Consider the following 23,165-nt stretch of genomic DNA (forward strand, 5'->3'; position numbering starts at 1 on the left):
TCAGAAAATACACACAGTCATGATTACAGCAACATTTATTAAAACATTTTTAGAAGTTAAAAACACAAAACAAATCCAGATACCGGTATTGATATACTCGATATTTCGGATCAGTGGAGCTTGATCCTGACCCGCTAGTACAATGCCTTTTCATGATCCGGCTCCAGTGAGCCCGGATCCGATCCTGTTTTTTGATCTCGTTAGTACAGCCGGCCCCAGGTGTGACAGGTGATGGCGATACGTAGGCAGTCCTCCAGAGATTCTTGGGTCAGCCTGTTTCGTGCATCGGTTTTGCTGGCGCGTCCCCCAGTGCATGATGGGATGGCAGGTCAGACAGAGAAGGTCATTTTCAGTTTCAACAGTTTTAGTTAGGCCGTTATAATTTTAAATCACGTATGAACATATGTATATATCATAATGATTAAAATGAAAAAAAAAATAATCCCTCGTGTCGGGGTGGGTTGAGAACTGCAATTGGCCCGCTCTGCGGCTGCCAAGGGATCAATTGACCCGCTATTTAAATTAATTGCCGACCACTGGTGTATACCCTACTGACAGTGCTATGGCAGGTGAATCAGTCCTATGGCAGAAGTCGCGTTAACACAAAATGTTGCATTCTAGATGCAAAATAATATTTTGTCTTGCGTTCAAGGGACACACAGAATGCGAAAGGGACGCAGACATGCATATTCATGGTAATCTATTACACAGCAGCAAAATGACCGTTAAATATGTGCTTATTTAAAAAAACTGTTCTGCAATATAACAGCATTGATTAAGCTACACTCCAGTCCTGTAGGTGGCAGCAATAAGCCTCATATTTGGCTTGTGCAGCAATATTAAGAAGGTTATTGACTTTTTAGATGTTTCTGGCACCAGACCAGTGTCTGTGACAATATGGTGAAGCAGTTGTTAATCAGAAGTTTTTTTTTGCTAAGCAGTCACCATCTTTTGGCTGTATAAGTACAGCAATCTCCGCAGAACACCTCCTAAGAGAACACTTCGCCTAAGGAAACACACTTTGGGTGAAACTGATTTTTCCCCATTTTAAATGCTCCAGCTAAAGGAACAGGCACTGCTCTTAAAAGATCACCACCTTGACACCGACAGCGATTCGTTCACAATGGATACAGTACTGCTTTGTAACCTGACAACTCATTATCAAACTTAAATGAGCGGCTGTTTCTCTTGCTACAAAAAGTTGGAAATTGTTGGAGCTCTTGAAAAAAACCTGAATCAGATATAAGTCGCTGAGCAATTTGGCGTTTCCCGTTCTGGCGAGTTGCGTCACCATTTTGTTAAATAATGTGCATGTCTTGTATAGTGCTGATTTCGTTTTTTGTTTTCCCATGTGTAGGGGTGGTGTGTCAATTTAGTTTGACAGTTTATTAACATTAGTTTGTCAGTTACTTTATTATTATAGTTTATTAACATATGTACTTATTCAGTTAATTTCATATGTTGATGTACGTGCATCATGACAAGTAATACACATTCATTTATTGAGTCTGGTCAAATTCGTCGTACAGAACACTTTGCTTGCTTCCCAAGGGGGGTTCTCTTAGCCGGAGACTGTACTACAGTGACAAAAGCAGTTGCAAGCAGTAGTAATGCAGAAAAATGCATTCTTATAATTACGAATGGAAGATGACATACCCGTGGCTTGTTTATCGAGATGGCAAGACTTACTGTAGTGTGTGTGAAAAAGCTGCTGGACAAAAAAAAAATGTATATACACGCAGATGCACAGATTTTCAAGAATCTTCGTTTTAAAGACAGACACGGCGATGCTGTTGGTTATTGGAATGCAGAAAAAGATGAACACACATGTAGATGAAGGCAACAAACACTGCTTAGAATCCCATCTTGTTGTCATGGGAACAGTCTACTGTTAGCATATACTGTACTAGCATGAAGAAAAGTGTGTCTGTATAAATGTGTATATCTATATACAGACAGAGATTGTTTACTATATTGGACAGAGTTTAAACGTTCATAAAAATGTACCAAAATGCACATCCCTGGAGTTTATTAGCCCAGGGTTTTCCCCAGGAATTCTGTACAGCCGGGCGACAGAACATTATAGCCGGGAGCACTTTTAATGGAAAAATAAACTTGCCTAACCTTAAATATATAATACAACAAAAGAATTTGAATAATGTGTCGTCTTTCGTTGACTGTAGCTTTTTTATGTTCTGCATTTTTTATTACTGTTTTTTATTATAGTAAATGACTGTGCTTATTTAGGCACTCTACGATTTGACTGGGGAAAGATAACGTCGGTTTATTGGAGTTTATGTTGTTTTCAGGGCATTTTATTAATGCACGTCGATTTTTGTTTTTCGCTGTTCTACATTTTTTGAATGCAACTGTTCATTTTAACCATTTTTTACACAACAGTACTCACACACGTTTGGTCACCATGACAACTGTTGCATGAACCCTGAGTGTAATAATCCAGCACCTCTGCACTTAAGCATTTGTATATCATTATCAGCTAACAAGTGTTCAGCTGATATGAACCCCCAATATCTCAAGCACATGGGTACATATTTTTACGAAATCACAACGAAAGGAATAAGAAACATAAGAACATAAGAAAGTTTACAAACGAGAGGAGGCCATTCGGCCCATCTTGCTCGTTTGGTTGATAGTAGCTTATTGATCCCAGAATCTCATCAAGCAGCTTCTTGAAGGATCCCAGGGTGTCAGCTTCAACAACATTACTGGGGAGTTGGTTCCAGACCCTCACAATTCTGTGTAAAAAAGTGCCTCCTATTTTCTGTTCTGAATGCCCCTTTATCTAATCTCCATTTGTGACCCCTGGTCCTTGTTTCTTTTTTTCAGGTCAAAAAAGTCCCCTGGGTCGACACTGTCAATACCTTTTAGGATTTTGAATGCTTGAATCAGATCACTGCATTTTTAATAAAGTAGCCGGCGCAAATATAGTACTAGGTGGTGGATTGCGCCGATCGCCGTCTTATTTTGAAAACCTTGTATTTTTGCTTTGAAAATAATCGGCTATTTTTTTTAGCATTCATTTTAACGTTTTAGCCTCTCGAAGTGCTTAACACACAAAACCAACCCCTTCAACTCTCCGGTTGGTTACATGTTGTGTCAAGACGTAACACAGCTGGCAGGTGGTTCCAAGATTATTTTTTTTCACCCAGTAACGCAAAAGTGATCTAGTCTGCTAGACGCGTACCAATCCTTATTGTTTAACGCACAGTAGCATCTGCAAGACGGGCGGATCGGGCTGAAAAGGCCAGGGGAGAATCCTGCAGCCTTTGTGTTAACAAGTGATCGTTTAATATCCGATGGACGGGACGCAACATTTTGGTCATGTGCGTTTCAGGAACGCATGAACAGAAAAGCTAGCACGACCTCTGCTATGGTGTACACCCAATTGACAGTGCTATGGCAGGTGAACCAGTCTCATGGCGTACATCCCATTGACAGTGCTATGGCAGGTGAACCAGTCTCATGGTGTACATCCCATTGACAGTGCTATGGCAGGTGTATCAGCCCATGGTCACCCTATTGACAGTGATATTGCAGATGAACTCTTTAAAACAATGTGTCAAGTTGCTTGTTTTTGAACCGCATTTGGTCACCTTAGATTCATGAAACACTGCAGAAATTACATTTTATGTAATAATTAAAAGTGGTGTAATGTTGTAAAACTAACGAATGTACTAACATTATTAAAAGTCTGAACCCCGAATATGATTATACTTATATTATAAAACTCGTTATAAAGAAGAGCGTCCAGAATTATCCCTGGTTTAAAAGGCATGCCGTATGCAGACAGGCTAAAATAATTGAATCTATTCAGTCTTGAACAAAAGACTACGCGGTGATCTGATTCAAACATTCAAAATCCTAAAAGTTATAGACAATGTCGACCCAGGGGACTTTTTTGATCTGAAAAAAGAAACAAGGACCAGGGGTCACAAATGGAGATTAGATAAAGGGGCATTCAGAACAGAAAATAGGAGGCACTTTTTTACACAGAGGATTGTGAGGGTCTGGAACCAACTCCCCAGTAATGTTGTTGAAGCTGACACCCTGGGATCCTTCAAGAAGCTGCTTGATGAGATTCTGGGATCAATAAGCTACTAACAACCAAACGAGCAAGATGGGCTGAATGGCCCCCTCTGTTTGTAAACTTAGTCATGTTCTTAACTAGCACCACTACTACGACTACAATTATTATTATTATTATTATTATTATTATTATTATTATTATTATTATTATTCTTTTGGTTCTCCACGATAAATCTGAGCGCCGCCCTCGAGGAGTCTCGACTCGCCACCAGCGCCGAGTCGGACCGGGCACAGTAACTCCAGATCGAGGCTTCCTCGTTTCCCACAGGCCTCTACCGACAACCACCCCCCTCCCAAACAAATAAAATAATAAAAACAGAAAATAAACTAAAAAGACCACTTTACCGGCTGTCTTGTCGAGTTCGGGGATGTCGTTGTCTGTAGCCTCCATAGCAGTCAAAGCATTCCGTTAAATCTAAAAAAAAAACAGAGGTTTATTTTATTCTATTTGTTTCATTCGGGAAAGTCGATATCCGGTTTCCTTTGAGCTCCCTCGGATTAAAAGTAATTATTATTACAGGAAACGGGATCTCTGCCCTTCAAGAAAAAACGACGGAAATTACTTAAAACATCCTTCCTTTCGGATTAAAAGTTAAACCACAGCCCGTTTCGTCTCTCCGTCAATTGGAGAGGTTAGCGCCGCGTCTACGCTAACTCCGTACCACGGTTTCAGAATAGGATTACCAGATTAAACGCAGACATTTCTTACGTCAGTTCATTGACGTCGACACCAAACTCTGAAGCAGCTACAATAAGTATATCATAGGATACCAGACCTTCCAGTAGAACTGGGATTATACCAGTTTCTGCCCTTTAATTTTGTGTCCCATTCAGAAACAGTGAGGTTGTTAATCGTCCCGGTTTTGCTGTGTTGTGTTCTCATGTTTATAAGTACAAACCTGTAGCAGTGCGCGTCAGTTGACAGCACAGTAATGTATTGTGCACAAATAAAATACATGCATGTATGGATTACATGTTTAATAATTCTGATTATGTGTTTGATAATTAATATTCTGTTTAACTCCCTGGCCATTGCTGTTTTTCATTGTATCTTTATCAGCCAAGTTAGCCTTTTAAGTTTGTCACCATTGTGTTTTGATTAATCAATATATATATATATATATATATATATATATATATATATATATATATATATAGATATATATACACACACACACACACACACACACACACACACACACACACACACACACACACACACACACACACACACACGCCTTCGTGTCTTTCCGCCCCCGCTTCGGGAGGTTCCGTGGCGATGCCGAGGCGAGCGTGCAATTCAGATGCAGAGAGAGACAGAGGAGAGCTGGAGCCGAACCGAGCCAAAACATTCACAGACAAGGCCGGCAACGACAAGGCTGCATTAGGTTAGGATGGATTTAAAAAAACAACATTTAATTTACTATATATATATATATATATATATAATACAGTATTCTATGTATTAAAGACTGCGCATTACTGCATGTAAAGCATTGTTTATACAAATTCTATGCATTGACGTACTGCAGTGTTTTATTTTATAATATTAGATTGTGTTAGAAAAACACAAACACAGTGCAGTAAACACGGTGCGGTAAACACAATACAATAAACGCGGTGTAGTGAACTTGGTATTTTCAAGAATTCTATCTATCTATCTATCTATCTATCTATCTATCTATCTATCTATCTATCTATCTGTCTATCTATCTGTCTATCTATCTACCTAATGCAATATTCTCGGTTTATGAAAATGAATATGATGCACCTTCTATTTCCAATTCCAATATATTCATATATAATGCTAATATTTATTGTGAAGTGTTGAAAGAATCTATCTATCTATCTATCTATCTATCTATCTATCTATCTATCTATCTATCTTTTCCGATAGACCTGGAAGCGACAGGCTGGTTCCAATTATTCATCTGTTTTGATTTTGTTTAAACACGAAGTGAACCGCCTGCTACTGGACTTGCATGGGGGGAGAGAAACAGAAAAATAGACAGACAGACAGACAGACAGATAGTGATTAAAATATAAAAATACATTCTGTAGACAGATACATAGATACACAGAGACTGAAAAAGCTATTAAAGTGCAAATTTACTTTGGGGGAAAAACATGTAATAATAATAATAATAATAATAATAATAATAATAATAATAATAATAATAATAACAAGTCTGTCTCCTCTCTCTTCTTCCCGAACCCGCACGAAGCAGTGCAGCAGTCCCAGCGAGAGTGCCGTCCCCCCCGGAGGCAGTGAGTGATCGCGCCGCTGCCCCTCTTGCTCCTCCCAGCCCGGGACGTAATGCAGTGGGACCTGCAGTCAGTGGTCTCATTTCTCCTCTCCCGCACGCCAACACCAGAGCTTGGTACACAGCCGCTGGTGGTTCTCCTCGCCGCCTTGCTCATCCTGTTTCTCTGGTACTGCTATCGGGTCGGAACCGAGGACCAGGATTCGGAGAACGGCGGTGGTGGAGCTGCGAGGCGGGGCCGGCGCCGCATCGGAACCATGCGGGGGCTCAGCATTCCTGGCTCCGCTGCTGGGCTGGATCACTCGGACCTCGGGATCATCCCCATCGGCGGGCCAGAGCACGGCGGATACTTTGCACCGATCCTGACCAGCCCGCCCTTCCCGAACCCGGGCCAGGCCAGCCCAGGAAACCGCAAGCTGTACCGGAACCTGCAGGAGTACGCCAAGCGCTACTCCTGGGCAGGCATGGGCCGCATTCACAAGGGAGTGAGAGAGCAGGTAGGGGCCGCATTCACAAGGGAGTGAGAGAGCAGGTAGGGGCCGCATTCACAAGGGAGTGAGAGAGCAGGCATGGGCCGCATTCACAAGGAGTGAGAGAGTAGGTAGGGGCCGCATTCACAAGGGAGTGAGAGAGCAGGCATGGGCCGCATTCACAAGGGAGTGAGAGAGCAGGCATGGGCCGCATTCACAAGGAGTGAGAGAGCAGGCATGGGCCGCATTCACAAGGGAGTGAGAGAGCAGGCATGGGCCGCATTCACAAGGGAGTGAGAGAGCAGGTAGGGGCCGCATTCACAAGGGAGTGAGAGAGCAGGCATGGGCCGCATTCACAAGGAGTGAGAGAGTAGGTAGGGGCCGCATTCACAAGGGAGTGAGAGAGCAGGCATGGGCCGCATTCACAAGGGAGTGAGAGAGCAGGCATGGGCCGCATTCACAAGGAGTGAGAGAGCAGGCATGGGCCGCATTCACAAGGGAGTGAGAGAGCAGGCATGGGCCGCATTCACAAGGGAGTGAGAGAGCAGGTAGGGGCCGCATTCACAAGGGAGTGAGAGAGCAGGCATGGGCCGCATTCACAAGGGAGTGAGAGAGCAGGCATGGGCCGCATTCACAAGGAGTGAGAGAGCAGGCATGGGCCGCATTCACAAGGGAGTGAGAGAGCAGGCATGGGCCGCATTCACAAGGGAGTGAGAGAGCAGGCATGGGCCGCATTCACAAGGGAGTGAGAGAGCAGGCATGGGCCGCATTCACAAGGAGTGAGAGAGTAGGTAGGGGCCGCATTCACAACGGAGTGAGAGAGCAGGTAGAGGCTGCATTCACAAGGGAGTGAGAGAGCAGGTAGGGGCCGCATTCACAAGGGAGTGAGAGAGCAGGCATGGGCCGCATTCACAAGGGAGTGAGAGAGCAGGCATGGGCCGCATTCACAAGGGAGTGAGAGAGCAGGCATGGGCCGCATTCACAAGGGAGTGAGAGAGCAGGCATGGGCCGCATTCACAAGGGAGTGAGAGAGCAGGTAGGGGCCGCATTCACAAGGGAGTGAGAGAGCAGGTAGGGGCCGCATTCACAAGGAGTGAGAGAGCAGGTAGGGGTCGCATTCACAAGGGAGTGAGAGAGCAGGTAGGGGCTGTTATTATTATTATTATTATTATTATTATTATTATTATTATTATTATTATTATTATTATCATTGTATGAACTGCACAGCAGTATCACCCAGTCCAGGTTTTACTCCCAGCTTGATTAGCCACAGTGTGTGCAGGTAACCAGCGCAGGTGTGTCTGATTATTAGTCCCCTGTGAAGAACGCAATCAGGGATAGTGGTTTGATTTCGCAGAATACACCATGGCAGATTTTCCATGGCAACAAGCCTAATTAGTATTCATAAGAACAAATTCAAGTTTTTTTAAACATTCCATAAGGTGGTGCAGTGAGATTTTTGAATACCTCTGCTTTGTTTATCTTAGGAAAAGCAATCCACTCGTTTTAGACACTGACGTGCTGTGGCTGTTCAAATCCTCAGCTGACATGAATACATTTGTTAAGAGCAAACATGTGTCTGGAGGCAAAAGCCACTTAGGAAATAAAACAGCCGCTGATCGTGCTGGGGAATTCCAGAGACTCTTGTATGAGGAAGGGGGTAAACTGTCTTGCAGACCGTGCATGTGGTTTCTGAAGAAACTATCAGAGCCCTGTTTCCTCGACTTCAATAGGAAAGCAGGACTTTAAACATCTGACACACAGTCCTGAAAAAATAGAGAACATTTTATTTTTATTTCAGTCAGTTTTATAGTTTCTAGCTGCAGTTGCTCACTTTCAAAGTATTGTTCCCCTCATTGCAGTAAAGGTTTAAAACTGCAAAATGTCACGATTTATTTGATCATTTATTTTAGTTTTCTACATTCTGACAGTGGCCTCACAATTTAGTTTTTGGAATTAATAAAAGTTATTAAAGTTTCAATAAATGTTTTTGTGTATTCATTCTGCTATTTGTTTTAGCATGTACTGTAATAAACTTTGAAAACAGCCTTGTAAAAAAAAAAAAATTAACAAAGAACCAGGTTAGGTTTAACTTTTAAAAGGTTACCACAGAATTCAAGAACTTTTGTTGCAGAAATCATGGACCCTTGCCGCAGAATTTGGAAGAATTTGCTGCACTTTTCATGGGAGACTGTATTATTAAACTCCTGGTGAAACCAGGAATGGATCAAAGGACTATTCAATGGGAATGGGTATATTATTGAGGCTCCTGTTTCATTGTACAGTATTCATAGTATAGTTCTCCCTCTATCCCTCGCTCTCTCTCCAGGCTCGCTATCTCTCAGACAGGCTCACTGTTCAGAAGCCCAAGGTGTTCTTCCTCCCCGATCTCCCCAGCACCCCCTACTTCCCCCGGGACGCTCAGAGGCATGATATCGAGGTCCTGGAGGCCAGTTTCCCTGCGATCCTGGGGGAGTTCGAGGCCGTGTACCTCAGGGGGGTCGAGGGGAAGCTGGGCTGGAGCTGCGGAGGGGCGCAACCCAAGGTAAGGGGGCACAACTGAACCCACAAACTCACACACACACACACACACACAGATACACACACATACACACACCCACAAACATACACACACATATACTACACACACACACACACACACACACATATACACACAGACAGGGACACACACACACACACATATACACACACAGACAGACAGACACACACACACACATATACACACACAGACAGGCACACACACACACACATATACACACACAGACAGACAGACAGACACACACACACACATATACACACACAGACAGGCACACACACACACACACACACACATATACACACACAGACTCACACACACACACACAGACAGACAGACAGGCACACACACACACATATACACACACAGACACACACACACACACACACACATATACACACACAGACACACACACACACATATACACACACAGACAGGCACACACACACACACACACACACATATACACACACAGACTCACACACACACACACAGACAGACAGACACACACACACACACACACACAGAGACAGGGCACAGCTCCTGTTCTATATATAAAATATGGCTTAGAATATAAAAAATTTTCTCTCACCCTCTCTTTCTCTCCCTCAGGGCTTTTCCTCATTCCCCCTCTTCTCTCTGGGTTCATGGTCCCCCCAGAATTGCCGCGCATGCCCCCCGCACATACCGTGCACTCTCCTCGCTGCGCACATTCAGTAACGGGAATGTCTTTGGCAACGCCGAATTCTCCGTGCTGCAGCCGGGAGCCAGCCTGCCGGGGGAGTGTGGGCCCTGCAATGCCAGACTGAGGTGCCATCTGGGTGAGAGGAGAGGAGAGGGGAGATAGAGAGGGGGAGAGAAGAGAGAGGGGAGATATAGAGAGGAGAGAGGGGAGATGAGAGAAGGGGGAGAGAGGGGAGAGAGAGGGGTGGGGAGAGAGGAGAGGAGAGAAGAGGAGGGGAGAGAGGAGGGGAGAGGAGAGAGGGGAGAGGGGAGATGAGAAGGGGGAGAGAGGGGAGGGGAGAGAGGAGGGGAAAGAGGAGGGGAGAGAGAAGGGAGGGGGAGAGAGGAGAAGGGAGGGGGAGATAGAGGGGAGGGGAGGAGAGAGGAGAGATGGGAGAGGGGAGATAGGGGGAGGGGACGGAGGGAGGGGAGAGGATAGAGGGGAGAGAGGGGAGAGAGAGGAGGAGAGAGAGGGGAGGGGAGGGAGAGGAGAGAGGGCAGGGAGGGAGGGAGGGAGGGAGGGGAGAGGATAGAGGGGGAGAGAGGAGAGGAGAGGAGAGGAGAGTGGATAGAGGGGGGAGAGGAGGTAGGGGAGAGGGAGAGGAGAGAGGGCAGGCAGGGAGGGAGGGAGGAAGGGAGGGGAGATAGAGGGGGGAGAGGGGAGAGAGGAGAGGAGAGGAGAGTGGAGAGATCACTGTCAGCTCAGTCAGGTTGAAAATATAATAAAATAAGGGAAGCCTTTGTCCCGAAAATACAACATCTCTGCATAGAAATCCCAGACCCACAAAAACTCCCCATTCTCTTAGGAGAGCAGACAAGCTGTATAGAAGAGGCAGCCCAGCACACAAGCACCTGTCACAGCCTGAGGGACACAGAGTGAACACTGAGGCTTATCACACAGGGAGGGAGGACAAAATAGTATAAAATACTTTTATCATCATTATTATTACTGTTGTTGTGGTTTGTTTATATATACTATTATTTTAGTTTTACTTGCTTTTTGTTATAATATTTGCTTGTAAACGTGTTTTAAATGTTAATTGTTTTATGTAAAAGATGAAAAATTGTCATCATTGCTTTGGCAATACTATGTATTTGTCATGCCAATAAAGAACTTTGAATTTTAATTTTAATTTGGGAGAGGGGAGAGAGAGGAGAGAAGAGAGAAGAGGAGAGAGGAGAAAGGAGAAAGGAGAAGAGAGGGGAGAGGAGAAGGGAGAGGGGGGATGGGCATATAGACTGAAATGCTAATGTTTTGTTCTCAGTACACTCCCCAGTGATCACAGTTCAATAGCAGGGCTCCCAGTAGAGTCACTTAACGTTCTGTCTCCCTCTCTGTCTGTCTGTCTGTCTGTCTGTCTGTCTGTCTGTCTGTCTGTCTGTCTGTCTCTCTCTCTCTCAGGAGAGTGGAGATGGGAGAGGACAGGAGGGAAGGGAGGAGAGAAAAGTGTTTTATTACAGATTGTCTCTCTCTGTCTCTCAGGGCTGAAGATCCCGGCTGGCTGTGAGCTGGTGGTTGGGGGGGAGCCTCAGTGCTGGTCGGAGGGATACTGCCTCCTGGTGGACGATTCATTCCTGCACACGACAGCACACAACGGTCAGTCTGTCTCTGTGTCTATCTGTCTGTGTGTGTCTCTGCCTGTGTGTCATTAATACAGACCTCTCTCTGTGTCTTTCTCATTCAGGGGATTATTGGGGGAGGGCCTGTGAGCAGGGAGTGAGGAGCTTTGTGAGTGGTGTGCTGTATCACAACTTACCTTTCTATTTATATAACCTTAACCCTAACCCTCTCACCCCTAACCCTAACCCTAACCCTCTCACCCCTAACCCTAACCCTAACCCTCTCACCCCTAACCCTAACCCTCTCACCCCGGGGGGACGGTGGCAGCGAACAAGGGGGGCATGTCTGTGTATGAGGAGAGGGGTCACGTCTGTGTATGAGGTGAGGGGTCATGTCTGTGTATGGGAGAGGGGTCACGTCTGTGTATGAGGTGAGGGGTCACGTCTGTGTTTGAAGAGAGGGGTCATGTCTGTGTATGGGAGAGGGGTCATGTCTGTGTATGAGGAGAGGGGTCATGTCTGTGTATGAAGAGAGAGGTCATGTCTGTGTATGAGGTGAGGGGTCATGTCTGTGTATGGGAGAGGGGTCATGTCTGTGTATGAGGAGAGGGGTCATGTCTGTGTATGGGAGAGGGGTCACGTCTGTGTATGAAGAGGGGTCATGTCTGTGTATGAAGAGGGGTCATGTCTGTGTATGAAGAGGGGTCATGTCTGTGTTTGAGGTGAGGGGTCATGTCTGTGTATGAGGTGAGGGGTCATGTCTGTGTATGAGGAGAGGGGTCATGTCTGTGTATGAGGAGAGGGGTCATGTCTGTGTATGAGGTGAGGGGTCATGTCTGTGTATGAGGAGAGGGGTCATGTCTGTGTATGGGAGAGGGGTCACGTCTGTGTATGAAGAGGGGTCACGTCTGTGTTTGAAGAGAGGGGTCATGTCTGTGTATGAGGAGAGGGGTCACGTCTGTGTATGAGGTGAGGGGTGATGTCTGTGTATGGGAGAGGGGTCATGTCTGTGTATGGGAGAGGGGTCATGTCTGTGTATGAGGAGAGGGGTCATGTCTGTGTATGAGGAGAGGGGTCATGTCTGTTTCTGAGGACAGGGGTCACGTCTGTGTATGAGGTGAGGGGTCATGTCTGTGTATGGGAGAGGGGTCATGTCTGTGTATGGGAGAGGGGTCATGTCTGTGTATGAGGAGAGGGGTCATGTCTGTGTATGGGAGAGGGGTCATGTCTGTGTCTGAGGACAGGGGTCACGTCTGTGTTTGAAGAGAGGGGTCATGTCTGTGTCTGAGGACAGGGGTCACGTCTGTGTATGAGGAGAGGGGTCATGTCTGTGTATGAGGAGAGGGGTCATGTCTGTGTATGAGGTGAGGGGTCATGTCTGTGTATGAGGAGAGGGGTCATGTCTGTGTATGAGGTGAGGGGTCATGTCTGTGTATGAGGTGAGGGGTCATGTCTGTGTATGAGGAGAGGGGTCATGTCTGTGTATGAGGAGAGGGGTCATGTCTGTGTATGAGGTGAGGGGTCATGTCTGTGTATGAGGAGAGGGGTCATGTCTGTGTATGAGGTGAGGGGTCATGTCTGTGTATGGGAGAGGGGTCATGTCTGTGTATGGGAGAGGGGTCATGTCTGTGTATGGGAGAGGGGTCATGTCTGTGTTTGAAGAGAACAAACAAAAGGTAAGAGGTTAGTAAAGAGTAAATCATATTTCCCTGAACATAAACTTTTCCTCTACTCTGAAAATGTTAAGAACATAAGAAGAACATAAGAACGTTTACAAACGAGAGGAGGCCATTCAGCCCATCTTGCTTGTTTGGTTGTTAGTAGCTTATTGATCCCAGAATCTCATCAAGCAGCTTCTTGAAGGATCCCAGGGTGTCAGCTTCAACAACATTACTGGGGAGTTGGTTCCAGACCCTCATAATTCTCTGTGTAAATAAGTGCCTCCTATTTTCTGTTCTGAATCCCCCTTTATCTAATCTCCATTTGTGACCCCTGGTCCTTGTTTCTTTTTTCAGATCAAAAAAGTCACCTTTTAGAATTTTGAATGCTTGAATCAGATCATCGCATAGTCTTCTTTGTTCAAGACTGAACAGATTGAATTATTTTAGCCTGTCTGCATACGACATGCCTTTTAAACCCAGGATAATTCTGGTTGCTCTTCTTTGCACTCTTTCTAGAGCAGCAATATCCTTTTTGTAACGAGGTGACCAGAACTGAACACAATATTCTAGGTGAGGTCTTACTAATGCATTGTAAAGTTTTAACATTACTTCCCTTGATTTAAATTCAACACTTCTCACAATATATCCGAGCATCTTGTTGGCCTTTTTTATAGCTTCCCCACATTGTCTAGATGAAGACATTTCTGAGTCAACATAAACTCCTAGGTCTTTTTCATAGATTCCTTCAATTTCAGTATCTCCCATATGATATTTATAATGCACATTTTTATTGCATGCGTGCAGTACTTTACACTTTTCTCTATTAAATGTCATTTGCCATGTGTCTGCCCAGTTCTGAATGCTGTCTAGATCATTTTGAATGACCTTTGCTGCCGCAAAAGTGTTTGCCACTCCTCCTATTTTTGTGTCGTCTGCAAATTTAACAAGTTTGCTTACTATACCAGAATCTAAATCATTAATGTAGATTAGGAACAGCAGAATTAATGCTGCTGTTGCCGGTGCTGAGCCGAGTTGAGGTTGTCCTGGGCCAAATGACCAGGCGATCTCTTAGGAGCACATGCTGCACTACGTTTTTGAGCGAGCCTTTGTGCTCCTCCCACCCCTCTCTCAACAGATTGAGGATGCCGCGAGGCTGTCGGCCGTATAAGAGCTCGAAGGGGGGAGAACCCTGTCGAACTCTGCGGCACCTCTCTCACTGCAAAAAGTTTTTGCTCTTGATTAACAAAACGTCTCAGCATCTGCTTTAACCCTTTGCGGTCCTATGTTGGACCTGGTCCGACATTGCAATTATTCTTATCCGGTCCAATGTCAGACCCTGTCCGACATCATCAAAAGGATGCAAAAAACGGGTTTCTAGTCGTTTTTTTCTCCGGAAAAAGCCAAGAAAACCATTCAATGGCCGAGTGGGAGCGACAGGAGCCGAGACAAGCCGAAAAAAAAAAAAAGGGCGTATCTCATGAATAGTCATACTTGCCCCTGGCATCTGATAATGGAGACCATAAGGAAACAAGCTGGCTGTGAGTGCATCAGCGCTCGGAGAATATCACAGACATTTGCAGAGCTTTTTTGAGATGTTATAGTAATAAAATAATGACTTGGATTGCATTATTGAGGAGTTTGGTGATAAAACGAGTGATCAGGAGATGATTGATCGGTATGTACGACTATTATTATTATTATTATTATTTATTTCTTAGCATAAGGTGGGGCGGGGCTGGAGATGCCTAGTGAGTGCTTTGTTGATATGCAGGGACTTTTAAACCCGTTTGACTGGGGAAAAAAAATACTTTTAAACAGCGTGTCTAAAATTAACTGCGCGTGTGAAAATAAATTGGACCTGACGCGCCTGACGTGCACTTAATAAATGGACTGAAAAGGGTTAAGGTCTGATTAAAGCATTCCACTAAACCATCCGTCTGTGGATGATAAACAGATGTGCTGATGGGACATATTTTTTGAATTTTGCACACTTGCTGTAACGTGTTAGACAGAAAGTTAGTTCCACGATCAGTCTGGATTTCCTTGGGGATCCCTATTCTCTACATAATATGCAATAATTCTTTGGCTATTGCAGCTGCACTAGTGGACCTCAATGGAACTGCCTCCGCGTATCGTGTTGCATAATCTACCATCTAATATATGCGTATACCCGGAATCAGAAGGTAGCAAAGGGCCCACTATGTCCATTGTAATGTGTTCAAAAGGAGTGGAAATGATTGGCAGTGAGACCAAAGGGGCGGGACGCACTCGACCCGGCGCTACTCGCTGGCAGTCTGGGCATGTGGCTACATATTTCGACACATCTTTATGAAGTCCTACCCAATGAAATCGAGGGGCTGGAGTAGCATCTGCCCTAGATGGCCCAGTAACCTTGCCCGCTCGGTCACACTGCGTTCCGACTCCTTTTGATTAGCGTTTGTTACCATCATTGCTTTCTCCCACCAGACCCCAGCCTCGTCTCATTAATACTCCTTCCCACTTTCCAATCCATCTCTTTTTATTTGTTTTTCTAGGACGAAAGAGGAGAGAAAACATTTCACTGTGAAAAGGAAAAACATCACCAATTATTTCCTTTTTTTGTTTTCTGCCACGTTTACGTCGCACTCTGCCATTAATTTACTAATTATTTCTAATTTGGCCAGTCTCAACCCAGAATTATTGGGTGTGGTAGCCTTTCCGCCACCCCAGCTACTTGGTGACGTTTCATCGGTTCTACCAATAAGTATACTTTGACGATGGGGTATGTCGCCGTATCTCCATGGATACAGGAGATCACCACATGGCCTTGTGGCTGCCACAACACACCGCCCAAGAGAGCTGCCTTAATTAAGGTCTGCCCACACCCGGCGTCCACTAATGCATGGGTTTTCACCTAAAACCACATCAACAATACAAGGCCCCTCCCAACCATTTTCCCCTCGCTTACTCGCTTCAGATGCCCAATTGCATGTCGCCATGTCACACTCCATTGCCGATGGGCATGACCTGGCTAAAACAAGTGTGGGAGAAGGAGGGAGCATTGGTTAGATATCTGTCCCATTGCTGGTATGGCAACGGGGCAGGTGCAGCAGCTCTACCCCAAGGAAGCTGTGAGCAAGCTGGTGCTGGCTGAGACCAGAGAGTCCTCGAAGTCCTCAGCTAGTGTTAATGCTGCCTCCAGAGTGGCAGGGTTGTTTTAATTCTGTTTACTCCTGTTGGTGAAGTCTGCTACGAGGGTCTCAGGGCGGTCTTTCAGCACTGTGCTTTTGTACACTTTTCTGACCTGTGTAATGCGGCTCTGCTCTGGGTATATGATCCCACAGCAGTGCTCTCCCACTGCCACTAGAGTGGGCATTCCCTGCACCAAAGGCTGTTAGAAATATTCTTACCTTACTGTGTTTACTGCCTTGTCTGTCTTTCTTTTTTCCCTCTATACTGCATTCTTTCTTTCCCTTACTTTTCTTTGTTTTCTTCTTACTCCTGAAGATATTTCAGTTTTCTGTTAATATTTTTATTTTTAGAGTTGTTTCTTATTTTAAAACTGTCCTCCTTTGTTCTCTCTTTCTTCTTGCTGTTATATTAGTGATTTATTTCATGATTTATTCTGCTGAAAATAATAAAAGATTTATAAATTTAGGAGCTCATCTTAGTGTCTTCACTGTTGAACTGTTGAACTCTCTGTCTTTCTCTCAGGTAGCCCCGATGCTGGACCCCGGGTTATCTTCACGGTTGATCTTTGGCACCCGAATGTAGCCGCGGCAGAAAGACAAGCCCTGGATTATATCTTCGCACCGGGGCGCTGAATCAACGAGAGAGAAGTACGCCTCAAAACCACCAGAAACACTGTACCCCCTCGTCCCTCCCCTCCCCCTCCCCTCTCCCCCTTCCCTCCCCTCAACCCCACTCCCCTCATCTCCCCTTCTCCCCCTCCCCTCAACTCACCTCACCCTCTCCCCTTAACCCCATTCTCCCCACTCCCCTTACATCTCCCACTCCCCTGAACGTCGCTCCCCTCTCCCCTCACATCTCCCTCTCCCCTCGACTCCACTCCCCTCTCACTCCCCCACTCCCCTCTCCCCTCACATCTCCCTCTCCCCTCGACTCCACTCCCCTCTCACTCCCCCACTCCCCTCTCCCCTCACATCTCCCTCTCCCCTCGACTCCACTCCCCTCTCACTCCCCCACTCCCCTCTCCCCTCACATCTCCCTCTCCCCTCGACTCCACTCCCCTCTCACTCCCCCACTCCCCTCTCTCCTCTCCCTCTCCCCTCTCCTCTCCCTCTCCACTTAAGGTTCAAGACTTCTCACTAATATAAACTAATACAACCAACCTCTATCATAATAATGTATAATAACAAATATTTCTGTATATAAATTATATATATATATATATATATATATATATATATATATATATATATATATATATATATATATATATATATACCCCACTCTATACATTTTAACATTTCATGTCATGCTTTTTGTAAGATATATCTATACATCTCTGAAACACATTTTGTATAAAAGTATTATTGCAAGTTCTATAAATATGCATCATGATTAATAAATACATAAATAATTCAATAAATACATGTCTGCATTTTCTTCCTGTGCCTTTAGGAGTATTTATTAGCTCAGCAAGTATGATAGAAATCCATTCATTAGTGTGTCGATGAGCTGACTGGACAAATGTATCTCTCTCTCTCTCTCTCTCTCTCTCTCTCTCTCTCTCTCTCTCTCTCTCTCTCTCTCTCTCTCTCTCTCTCTCTCTCTCTCTCTCTCTCTCTCTCTCTCCATCCCTTTCTCTCAAGTTCAAGTTATTATCATTATTATTATTATTATTATTATTATTATTATTATTATTATTATTATTAATTAATTTATTTATTTATTTATTAATTAGCAGACACCCTTATCCTAACGTTCCCCCTTTTATAAAAAATGAAGTCCTGGAGAGAGAGCTGTCCCGTTCCGGCACGATTGTGTCGCCTGTAAAAATGATACCACTTGGTTGTGAAAGCTCTGATATTAAACACGTAATGTCTTTTAGGAGATAAAATGAGGGACCAGGAGGAAATACTGTAAAGATCACTGTATACAGGAAGGACTATAATATTTATGAGTTCTGAAACTATGAGATGTTTCAAGTGTGGAGAGCATGGGCACATGAAGCAGGTCTGCCCCCAAAATAAACAACCAGCTGACGGTGCGGACAAGGTTATCAAAGAACGCAGGTGGAAGAGCCGGAGAGTAAGGAGGCTGGGCAGGAGAGACCAGAACCAGCACCCTGGAAAAAGAGACCTGTTACTGAGACTGAGAGCCTGGTGCGGCCTGCCCAGCGGACCCTGTCAGTGAGGCAGAGAAACACACCAGAGATCACCTGTGTACAGCAGTTATAAAAAAGCTAAGGGTTAAAAAAAGGCTTTTGCTAATATCCCTGAAAGCGGTGAAGGTGAGTCAGTATGGGGCCCTGTGTCTGCTTCTCACAGTGTGCCTGTCACTGTGGTGCTCAGGGCTTGGGGACAGGGAGTCACGACAGAGCCTGACCTCAGTCTGGTATGCTTACCAAAACATGGCCCATGTAAGTCAGAAAATGGTACACTGTCAAAAAGTCATGTTTGTATTGCAAGTCTTATGCATGTGCCAGTTTATGTACCTTTCTTTTTTCAATATATACACTAATAGCGGTAGTATGGTCCAGTGGTTAAAGAAAAGGGCTTGTAACCAGGAGGTCCCCGGTTCAAATCCCACCTCAGCCACTGACTCATTGCGTGACCCTCAGCAAGTCACTTGTGCTCCGTCTTTCAGGTGAGATGTAGTTGTAAGTGACTCTGCAGCTGATGCATAGCTCACACACCCTAGTCCTTGAAAGTCGCCTTGGATAAAGGCGTCTGCTAAATAAACAAATAATAATAATAATAATAATAATAATAATAATAATAATATAGCCTACAGCAGCATTTTTCAACTGGTGGTCCTCTACCGGTCTGCGGGGCAGCAGCCTCGTAGATCTGCCTGTCAGTCATGGCAGTGACACGGAGAGGTGGGGAAGTGGGTGTGTTGGCTTTCCCTTTCTCTGAGTGTCTGAGAGGCCGGCCTTGTGGGATTGCTCGGTCCATAAGTTCTGCGCTTGGTCATGCATTCGGGTGGCCGTGATTGGAACACACAGAGACGCTGGCTGAGAAGGACAGTGTAAACACAGACCAGGCAAGAACGCCAGTGGTTGGAGCGAGCGACCAAAACATGCAAGCACGGCTGAGGAAGACAGCCAGCAATAAATAAACCATTTATTAAAATATATTGTTACGTACCCGAGGGGACGTGTGCAGTGATAGGGGAACTTTGGCCACCCCAGTGTATAGTGTATAACAGCGGAGAAAGGAGATCCTGAGATGACCGGCTTAGGGGCAGTGGGGGCACTGTGTAAGCAGCACCTTTATTTTGTAGTTTTATTACTGTGTTTTATTTTCCCTTTTCATTTCGCCTTTTGTTTTCATTATTATTTTGAGCACCTGCGAGTGCGCCGGCATCAACCGGACTGTAAACCAGTGTTGGTAACTCTGTGGTCCTGACTACCATTGCCGGTATTCAGGCCACGGAAAACAGCGCCCTCTGCAGGCCAAAATAAATCGGTGTGCTGGAGCGGCGTTTCAACTACAGTTCTGTCTCCTGTGTATCAATGAATTGCCCACCACCCTTCCACACCAGGGTTAAAAGGAAGTCGGTCATCTAGAAAGGGGGTGGAGCTTAGTGCACTAATTCATCGACCTGGAAGGGAAACGATGTGGCAGCAGCGGATGAGGAGCGGCTGCAGTCGTTTACCAAGGGGTCATAAGTGACGGTACAAATAGGGGACGGAGTGACGTGATCTGTCCCTTCGTTTATGTCAAGGAAACAACCCGGAAGGACCAGTGTTTATTTATATTGTACCATGAGTGTTTTGTTTGTTTGTCTCTAATTTGTTACTTGGTATTTATTAGTAGATGGCTAACACGTTCTGGAGCTGTCGCCAGAGGCCAGCAATAACCCGGCCATCACTTCATCTGTATTACAATATAAATTGTATTTGCACCACAAGCACTACCGCACGCACCCAGGACCGGTGACCGTGTTTGTATACTGTGTGTATAATTGACTGAGTTTATTATTTGGGACTGCAAATCCTTTATTTAGAACAGTGCAATACACATTGCTGTATTGCCTGGGATTATTATTTAAGGTCACCAGATCAGGATTATAAAGAACCTCCTTGCACTTTGGATTCTTGTTGTCTGCCTTTCATTGATCACTCCTGCACCTCCACCAAATTGTTCTAAAATGGAAACTGGCTCCCGATCACCGCTCGCATCCAGTTCAAGACTCTTGTACTAGCCTACAGATGACTTGACCAGACTGCACCCAGCTACCTCCAGACGCTAATCTCTCCCTATACCCCCACTCGACCTCTCCGCTCCGCCTGCACTAGAAGACTGGCTCTACCTCCTCTACGATCCCCTGCCTCCAGAGCCCGCTCCTTCTCCACCCTCGCTCCGCAGTGGTGGAATGACCTTCCTACAGAGGTCAGGATTGCCCAGTCCCTCACCACCTTCCAGCGCCTCCTCAAGACTCACCTCTTCAGAAAGCACCTGTAGAACTCCTCTGTTCTTCCCCTGGGACACTTATCACCCTTCCTTAAATGCGCTTTACTTGCTCTTATCTGCCCCCTGTTTTACTGCATTTAATCCTGTACTTCAGAGTACTGTAATCTGCCAAGTGTTTAACCTGTAGTACTTTGTATCTAATCATATCCTGATGTAACTATCACTGACACTTATCTGCTGTATTATTGAATTGTATTTTGTCACACTTGTACTTGCTTGAACCAAAGTCATTGTATTTATCTTGCTCTTAATTGTATTATTACTTGTACTGTGATACTTGAATTGTATTTGCTTACGATTGTAAGTCGCCCTGGATAAGGGTGTCTGCTAAGAAATAAATAATAATAATAATAATAATAAGCAGCAGGGTCTCCCTCTTAGATACTGACTACTACGAAAAGCGTTGAGTAAGTGTTATTTGTATGGACAGAGGCAAGAGGGGATGAATATAGCAATCTAACCCAGGAAATAAAATTGTCACCAAAGCCAAATCTGTGCAAGGTTTCAAAGAGATCATCCCACTCAACACGATCGAAAGCTTTCTGTGCATCGAGAGAGACAAGTACCTCTGGGAGGTTGGAGGTCGAAGGACTATACATAATGTTTAACAAGTATCTGAGATTAAAAAATGAATGCCTGTTTTTTATGAATCAGTTTTGGTCTGGAGAGATTCCAGACGTCGCGTCAAAATTTTAGCCAAGATCTTTACATCGGCGTTAAGGAGGGAAATAGGACAGTACAACCCACACTCAAGGGGGGGCATTTATTTCCCTCTGGTCTACTGTTGGGCTTACTGGTGCTCGGATCTGCTTAATTACATTTGAAGATGCTGATTGCCAGAGTTGGTGGGCTAGAATTTTACTAGCTTTGTCTCCATGCTCATATAAAGCATGCCGTGATTTGAACAATATCTCTCCTGCCAGATTGGTGGATAATGAATTAAATTCCACCTGCAATGTAAGTCTCTCTTTGTATAAAGCAGGTTGTCCAATTGTAAAATAAGGGTTGTTAATTCGACAATCTTTTTGTTCGTTTTTTCATTTCAAGGGCAGCATAGAATATAATCTGTCCCCGTAGGAAGGCTTTCAAAGCTTCCCACAGGGTGGAGGAGGACACATCAGGTTCCTGTCCCACCCTGTCCTGTCAAAAAAAAAATCCCGTCCCATCCCATCCCGTGATAAACAGAGATCAACTATTATTTGGAGGTACAGATATTTTTGTATTCATGAATAAAATTAGGGTTTATACGGTTTTGTATTAAACACTACCTGTATACTACTAGTATACTACTACTAGTAAAATACAGTGCAAGCACAGGGTCTTTAGAAGCACAATGTGCAATATAATGATGTAATATATAAATTCAGTTACTAAGCAACCCCACTCAGAGATTTTAGTATGTCAATGCCACAATAAACTGTCAGTGAAATACAGTATTATAAACGATTAATTCATAAAAAAAAATAAACAACCACAAAAACATGGTATTGAAATAATATTTCATAAACGTTCAGGGAGTATCCATCATGTATTTATTTATTAAAAATCGTAGTATTAAGGTCTTTTCACACTGAGCGCGTCGCGTCACAGCGCCAGCATCCAGCGCATTTTGACGCCGTCAAGCTGCTTTCACACCAAAGGCATTCAGATCATTAGATCGCAAGAAACTGCAAACCTGTGATGCACAAGAAGTCAAGATGTATTATTATTAAATAATATACTTATTAATTACTACTCGTTCGTGTGTATGATGGAGCACTGTCCCTTAAAATAAAAACCTAAACAGCCATAGTTAAAACAAATAAATAAAAGAGCCATTTGTGACCCCTGATCCTTGTTTCTTTTTTCAGGTCAAAAAAGTCCCCTGGGTCGACATTGTCTGTACCTTTTAGGATTTTGAATGCTTGAATCAGATCGCCGCGTAGTCTTCTTTGTTCAAGACTAAATAGATTCAATTCTTTTAGCCTGTCTGCATAAGACATGCCTTTTAAACCCGGGATAATTCTGGTTGCTCTTCTTTGACTCTTTCTAGAGCAGCAATATCCTTTTTGTAACGAGGTGACCAGAACTGAACACAATATTCTAGGTGAGGTCTTACTAATGCATTGTAGAGTTTTAACATTACTTCCCTTGATTTAAATTCAACACTTCTCACAATATATCCAAACATTTTATAGCTT

General features: G+C 44.5%; 2 protein-coding genes across 5 annotated transcripts in view; one reads left to right on the forward strand and one right to left on the reverse strand.

Moving 5' to 3' along the window:
- The window catches only part of rabep2 (rabaptin, RAB GTPase binding effector protein 2), a 49,802-nt gene extending 44,850 nt beyond the window's left edge, over positions 1 to 4,952 (reverse strand). Inside the window, exons 1-2 of one of the 4 annotated variants that reach the window (XM_059012479.1) lie at positions 4,884 to 4,952; positions 4,453 to 4,522 (exon numbers count right to left, since the gene is read on the reverse strand). In XM_059012479.1, the coding sequence (XP_058868462.1) occupies positions 4,453 to 4,498 (46 nt within the window). In that variant the 5' untranslated portion in view covers positions 4,499 to 4,522; positions 4,884 to 4,952. The other 3 variants (XM_059012478.1, XM_059012477.1, XM_059012480.1) reach the window with 3 other exon arrangements.
- A 399-nt stretch (positions 4,953 to 5,351) lies between these two features.
- On the forward strand, positions 5,352 to 17,714 carry asphd1 (aspartate beta-hydroxylase domain containing 1). Its single transcript, XM_059012481.1, is given in 7 exon segments — positions 5,352 to 5,495; positions 6,336 to 6,868; positions 9,171 to 9,386; positions 10,011 to 10,073; positions 10,075 to 10,219; positions 11,605 to 11,718; positions 17,036 to 17,714. Coding segments are annotated over 6 exon segments (1,092 nt in total). The 5' UTR covers positions 5,352 to 5,495; positions 6,336 to 6,424; the 3' UTR covers positions 17,146 to 17,714.
- The last annotated feature ends 5,451 nt before the right edge of the window (positions 17,715 to 23,165 follow it).

Source organism: Acipenser ruthenus, chromosome 44 (assembly GCF_902713425.1).
Source record: "Acipenser ruthenus chromosome 44, fAciRut3.2 maternal haplotype, whole genome shotgun sequence".
Classification (NCBI taxonomy): Eukaryota; Metazoa; Chordata; class Actinopteri; order Acipenseriformes; family Acipenseridae; genus Acipenser; species Acipenser ruthenus.